General features: G+C 42.0%; 1 protein-coding gene across 2 annotated transcripts in view; it reads right to left on the bottom strand.

Annotated features, from left to right (window-relative positions):
* irak3 (interleukin-1 receptor-associated kinase 3) overlaps positions 1 to 7,152 on the bottom strand; it is a 22,426-nt gene that overhangs the window by 4,820 nt on the left and 10,454 nt on the right. Inside the window, exons 8-12 of one of the 2 annotated variants that reach the window (XM_046072648.1) lie at positions 5,327 to 5,445; positions 3,945 to 4,143; positions 2,411 to 2,473; positions 1,613 to 1,780; positions 827 to 1,060 (exon numbers count right to left, since the gene is read on the bottom strand). In XM_046072648.1, coding sequence (XP_045928604.1) covers positions 827 to 1,060; positions 1,613 to 1,780; positions 2,411 to 2,473; positions 3,945 to 4,143; positions 5,327 to 5,445 — 783 coding nt within the window. The remainder of the gene's footprint in view (positions 1 to 826; positions 1,061 to 1,612; positions 1,781 to 2,410; positions 2,474 to 3,944; positions 4,144 to 5,326; positions 5,446 to 7,152) is intronic. The other variant, XM_046072649.1, reaches the window with a different exon arrangement.

Genomic DNA, 7,152 nt, shown 5'->3' with positions numbered 1-7,152 from the left:
AGCTGACTTGGAACCTCGACGGATGTGAGGTGATACTCCGCTCAGACTAGCTTGGTTTGAGGGCGTGCCTGACCCCGCTAGCCGCTTGGCAAGCTTTATGACACGTTTGCACTGTGATGTCACAAGTAAAGGAAGTGAAGGGCTGGACTACAAACGAGCTGTTTTCAAGCGGTTCTGAGCACAGCTTTCTGTGGAGATGGGAACTCCCTTTGGGCTGGACTTTTTCACTTTGCAAACCTGTTACATGCACAAAAAAGAGATAACTCAATAAAGGAGAGGGAAAAAGCCAAAATGCATAATACCACCTCTTTAAATAAATGGTTCTACCATACGGCCATAATGTGGAACATTATATCCCAAAATATGGTAGTTAGATCATTTGTTTTATGCCCTGAAAATGTACATTTTCTTCTTTAAAAACATAGCCTATATGGTATCAAGTGTGATCTGTTGAACAAGATTCGATAGTCTAACAATCCCTTAGCCTGGGAACCAGACAAATCTGCAACATCATATTTTATTTGATATGGCAGACGCTGAAAATGTTTTTTTATCAAATCTTGACCTTAAAATCAAAAGTCAAATCGGTCCGTGGATTTGGAGAATCTTGACATACCATCAAATGTGATCCTAAGCCGGTTTGGTGAGCAAGATCCACAGAGTCTTACCTGCTTCTGTGGTGTGGATCTGAGTATCTTAACAACACTTACTCCGAGCCCTGCCTGTGGTTGAGAATGAAGCTGTTGGCCCTGCAGTCCTCACAGGCCAGACTGCCGTTTTCTGCTGTGCAGCTGCACTGTACAGGCCAGCTGCAGTACAGGTCTACCTCACCATGAGAATCCACAGTGTCACTCAGATAGGTCACCTCTGACTGGCTGCATTCACAGGGCCCTGCTCGTGTTGGAGAACAAGGGAGGCTCTGCTGCTCATCGTGCTCCACAGGTATGGAGGATAAAGGGCTCTGCTGGGGATTTATATGGGCTCCGCTATCCAGGCTATGGGGTTGGTCGGCAGGGGGGCAGCTAGGTGGAGGAAGCAGCTTGCTCAGTGCCAGAAGTACCTGAAGACAGTTAAGATTTATAGCATTAAGGTCATCCACAGTTACTTAAATGATTCCAGCAGCAGAATAGTACATTATGTCAGCAAAACTTGAAAACAACTAAGGATGAGTGGAGATAGCTCCCATACTATGTAATATTAGCCCTGTAACCAATGCAACAGGAAAGAGCTACACCCAGAATTTGATAAATATGACACTTTTATATAAAACTGGAATGACTAAAAATCTACTCAACTACATAAAAGTACACAATTGAGACAAAGCTCATTGTCGTTGTCAGCACCTTCCCAATCCTCTATGATATAACTTAAACAAGCTACTAGTACTTGAGTAAAGGAATACCAGAAACCGACACCAGCTGTCTTTGCTCATCAGACCAAAACTGCTCACAGGGTCCATTGGAAGAGGTCAAAAGTCACTGACCAGGAGATAGTGGATAGTGGACACGAAGACCATGAGATGCAGTGAAAAGTGCCAAAAGCTAGGATGTGTAGACCTCTGAGCTTAGGATATTTTGCTATGTATACTGTTGAATGAACTTTTAGTGCTCACATTCTCCATGCTTGGTCTGTTGCGGTGGCGGCTAGCAGTGCAGTCCAAGGCCAGACCCAGAAGGCTGAGGGCCACAGCAGTCGGCCACCGGCCGGCCGCCACATCCACGTACTGCAGACAAGAGTCCACACCACCACTGTCCTCCACCTCAGAGACTAGCAAATCTCTCTGACAGATCAGACGGTCAGACAGAGACGGACAGAGAGAGCATGTGGTTTGTATGTAGGGCACATCACAAGGTGCTAGGTGCATTTTGCAGGTATCTATACTTACAGAACCCAGCATAACACATGTATAAATCATTAAATGGGTTGCAGTAATAAATAATCATAATGTCATAATGTGTCACAGAACATGAAACTGCATTTAATCAGGTCAAAATGGTTGGAAAGGTTGATCATGGCATACTAGTAATGTAGTCACTACACTTAAACTGCCAACTTCAATACAGTTGTTTGAAAGTTTATTAGATGCCATTTTCTGGATATCTTGTCCAGGTACATGGAAAACATGTTAATGCGGGTGTAAATGGACAGAGATAACGAGGACACTTATTAATACCAAGTATAAATCCAAGTGCCTATAACCAGATCCAGATCCAGCTTCCGATGTGACAACAGGCCTGGATCAGCCCCACTCTGACACGGTCTCACCAAAAACTGAAAATGATCAGCTTCACAAAAGCAGGATTTACTGGAAGCTGCTGTGGATATTGACTGCAACAGACTGTGTTCCCATTTTTCTGTCCGTCAGAGTAAAAAACAAAGTCTTAACCCATGAAGTTACGAGTCCACTCACCAGCTGTGTATGTTTCGGTACGTCCTCTATGACCTTCCGTCCTGTTACCGTTTCCATTGTGACCTGAGAGCAAGCAAATTGTAATTAATGGAAATGGAAAAAGTGTGAATGATGTTTCCATCATCCCTCCTATATTTCATAACTCAATGTTATGACAGATACACTATAGCCAGTGGTGAAAATAATGAAGTATATCTACTCCAGTACCGTCCTTCTTTTACTTCAATACATTTTTAGTGGGAAACATTGTACCTTTTACTCCACTAAATTTATTTCACAGCTATAGTTACAAATTGCTAAGTCACTTAAAACATGTGGTCACTTAAAAAATATGATGTACTGATACAATACTACTAACATATTTATGTACTAATTGAAATATATGAAGTATTGCAACTGAGCTTCATCTCGTGCTGCCATGACATTATAGTGCTGTTTACGTGTTAATGCATCTGTAATAGTAACTCAGTGATATCATACTGTATAACAAGAGACCATTCTGCGTAGTGAGTAATTTTGATACCTAAAAGTACATTTTCAGATAGTTGTGTGATATGTGATTTTAGTTAAGCACAATTTTGAATGCTGCTGAATCAATATTTTATATTAAATATGGATCAAATGACTACATGTAGTCCCTAGTAGGGGCGACACGGTGGTCCAGTGTATAGCACTGTGGTCTCACAGCAAGAAGGTCGCGGGTTCGAGCCCACTGCTCCCTTGAGGGACGGGTTAAATGCAGAGAATGAATTTCCCAACATGTATGTGACGAAAAAGTATCTTCTCTCTCTCGTCAATTATTAACTGACTCTTAGGTTTCCTTTAGCTCTACTGAGAGCATCAGGGTATTTAAACTAATTGTTTTGATTTTAGGGCCTGTAACTTTACTTTTGGTCCCCCCCGACACAGTCATAAACGTCATTTCCTCAGGTTGGGTGTATAACAAACTGGCATTGGACGGTGTCCACAGTGAAACATCCTGAAGGACACATTGTTGTTGGGCTACTCACATAAAAAGGTCCTATAATTTTTTTTATACCTTCCTTGGATATTAATTACTATTTATATTTTTTGCACATTTGAGCCCACTGTACTGTTTGCTGACATGTCAACTTCAGGATTTTCATCATTTGTTTACAGCTTGTTTCTACTGCCAAAGTGTATTAATGCAGGTTAAAGTAAAGGATCTGAACAATTCTTTCACCACTGGTTATGGCAATACTCTGACAATTCCCATTCCCATTTTTCCATTTGTTTAAATTAGCCATAGTCTTTCACGTACTTTGCTATAAAATGTCTTCTTTATGTCGGGATTCTTAAATAGCATCAATCATAAAACAGAAACGTTATCAACCAATGCTCCAAAACTGGACTCCTACAGTTGTTTTTCATGTTTAATGATCTTATGTCATCTTGTGCATTTTTTAATTTTCCTAGCTGTAACGTACAAACTGCTGACCCGAACCCAACACACTGGATGAAGACAGTTTTTGAAGAAATATAAACTATGCTTATATGATCTTGTTATTATCACCATTCCAAAGCTGTAAACATCCAGGCTGAAGGACAGCTTGCCATCTCGGATGTACTCCTCCGGGAGGTATCCCAGGTCGCTGTGAGGACCCGTATCCAGAGTGACGGTACAGTTCTGATTGGCTGAATGAGGACGGAGATGAGCCAACTCAAAGTCAGACAGCCTGGCCTGCAGGGCATCATCCAAGAGTATGTTTGCACTGCGCAGAGAAGCCATACAGACACTGTGTCAACTTCTGAACTTCATGGACAGCAGAGATACATAACACAGATGGAAGGGAAGGCAAGTGACAGTGGAGGCCCTAAAGCCCACAATGTTGCACCTTTTTAAACCCATATAACTAAGCAATATATATACACTTAATCCATAAAATCCTGATTCAAAATATTTGCGATGAGTTTAAAACTTTGATAAAGTTTACTGTGACATTCTCAAAACTGTCTGTCATTAACATTCAACAACTACAACAACCATCAAGCTGACTGTCTGAAATTGAAGTGAGGTGACCACCTAGAAGGTTAATCTAACCTGTTTGTGTTTTTTGAATATCAGAAAGTAATAAAAAATTAAACATAAAAAATTTCCAGAGTGGTTTCATTCTCCATGTAATAAGCTTGACAACCATCACCTTTGATTGGTAAATTTCTTTGACAAAACAGAACATGTAATAAAGATAAAGAGAGACAAGATGATATACGCAATCCAACGCAGAAGTAGTAGTAGCAGAAGTAGAGAGAATAAAAAAGATACTATGGTGCTCAAGGGTTTAGCTATTTGACAGACAGAGATATATTGTTTTATGGCCTTGCTGTTCTGCCTAAGTTTGAGGGATATACAGCAGAGCAGAAGTTCAATTCATGGTTTGAGAACTTGTTCGTATATAATACAAAAAAAAAAAAGCAGTGCTGCCGACAACGCAGTACCTCGGCTGTGGTCATAATCCAAGCCTGAGAGGACTCTGCCGGTTTGCCTAAATGGACTAACACATTACATTGCTCACAGAAGAGCAATTATCAATTAAGAGGCTGTGTCTGGGCAGAGATAAATTTATAACTGTGTTATTGGAACCTGAACTTCCTTGTTGAGGGACTGCTGTGTACTGTTTTAATTGTTGTATTGGTACCATGCAGCTGGGGATACTTCTGTTGTTACTGACACTGTATGTGAAGCCAATTACTGTCTGGGAAACATACTGTCCAAACCATGGCCCATGTAAACAGGCCATTTACACCGAGCACTGAAATGTGTCTTATGTGAACATTGTATGAAGATGTGATTTTAACCTGATTACAGTTACACCTGGTATTATGCACATTAAGTTCCGATCAAGATCTGATCGCTCTGTCCAGCTCAAACAACCGCATGTGTTTGGTGGCCTGTACCTGGAGATGTTGCCACAGATCACTGGGCAGGGCTGGGCTGTATGGAGGTGATGCAAGGCCTTTGCGATTCCCTTGATGATGGTCAGACGCTCTTGCCAAGACAGAGGGGGCTTTCCATCCTGTAGAGTGAAAACGTACCATTTTTACATATGACAAAAATATGCCTTCAAATAGCTTAAAATAGGCAAACTAACATCAAGGCCTGGAAAAGTGGATGTAAAAAGCCTTCAAGGACATAAGCACCAGATATGGCATAACCTGTGAAACAGGCTTGAGCAAAATAAATACACTGGCTTAAATAATGTCCATAAAATCAGCCTTAGAGTTTAATATCCAGCACAGAGAGAATTACTAATGGGGCATTCTATCATTTTCCTATCCTCTATTAGAGAACATGGTTTGATTAACCAGAATGACCAACCACGCATTTTTGCTGACTTGGGCATCTTTATTATGTCCTCATATCGGAACTCATGCTTATCTTTATAATCACCTCATAAATTAAGCTTTTTACGTCTTCCCGGAGTAGTGGGCGTCACTTCTTCTGCAACAAAGAAGTTAAACAGACCATCACCTTGTTATCTCTCCTGCCTGTGTACATCTACTACTGTCTGTCATTCTCTGTTCAGACACAACTCACAAAGCTCTTTCTTCGTCCTCTAATGTTGGACTGAGTGCATACAGGATGCTACAGTGACTCACTGTCTCCTCTCCAGGCACAAGTGTACTTTAGAAGATATCTCTGCAGCAATATACATAGACGTCTTTGACATGATGTCAGAACTGTTACTTCTTCAAATTCTGCTGATAACGGTCGCTGCATCGTGGGCTTAGCGCCTCCCAAGACAACTGTGATTGGTTTAAAGAAATACAAACAAGGCACCTGAAGGAGTAAAAGAGCTGTGGTGGCCTCTACCAGGCAGAGGAGGAGGCGTGTGACAGCAAAGCAGGGTGACAAAGTGACAGGGACAGAGTGAAAGAAGGAGTAAAGTGGAGGTGAAGCGGTAAGCATGGAGTAGCTCAACCTGTAGGGAGGGAGCAGGGGGGGGGGGCATTTACAGTGATGACGCTGAGGACATGTAGCCACCACTTTTTCAAGGCATTTGTTAAAAATGTTCTGAAAAATGGCTTGCACCAAGAAATGTTGATTAACAAATAAAAATGCTATGAGAAAGGTTTATTTGCACAATAAGAAAACCTGCAATGCAATGTCAATATAGAAGAAACCTCTGTTGTCCAAAAAAAGTATGCAGAGTGGTATGTGTCATCCTCAGGCTCGGGTCCTCTACCAGAGGCCTGGCAGTTTGAGGGTTCTGCGCAGTATCTTAGCTGTTCCCAGGACTGCACTCTTCTGGACAGAGACCTCTGATGTTTTACCTGGAATCTGCTGTAGCCACTCTCCCAGTTTGGGGGTCACAGTCCCCAGTGCACTGATTACCATCTGCACCACTGTTGCTCTTACTTTCCACATCTTTTCTAGCTCCTCTTTCAGCCCTTGGTATTTCTCAAGCTTCTCGTGTTCCTTCTTCTTGATGTTGCTGTCGCTTGGGATTGCCACATCTATCACTGCGGCCTTCTTCTGCTGTTTGTCGATCAACACGATGTCTGGTTGGTTAGCCATCACCAGTTTGTCAGTCTGGATCTTGAAGTCCCACAGGATCTTAGCTCCGTCATTCTCAACTACCTTAGGAGGTGTCTTCCATTTTGACCTTGGGACTTCCAGCCCATACTCACGGCAGATGTTCCTGTACACTATGACAGCTACCTGGTTATGCCGTTCCACATACGCACTTCCTGCCTGCATCTTACACCCTGCTGTTATGTGC

The sequence above is a fragment of the Micropterus dolomieu genome, linkage group LG16 (assembly GCF_021292245.1).
Source record: "Micropterus dolomieu isolate WLL.071019.BEF.003 ecotype Adirondacks linkage group LG16, ASM2129224v1, whole genome shotgun sequence".
In the NCBI taxonomy this organism is placed as follows: domain Eukaryota; kingdom Metazoa; phylum Chordata; class Actinopteri; order Centrarchiformes; family Centrarchidae; genus Micropterus; species Micropterus dolomieu.
Note: the sequence above shows the minus strand (reverse complement) of the source record. Positions and strands in the feature narration are given on the sequence as shown.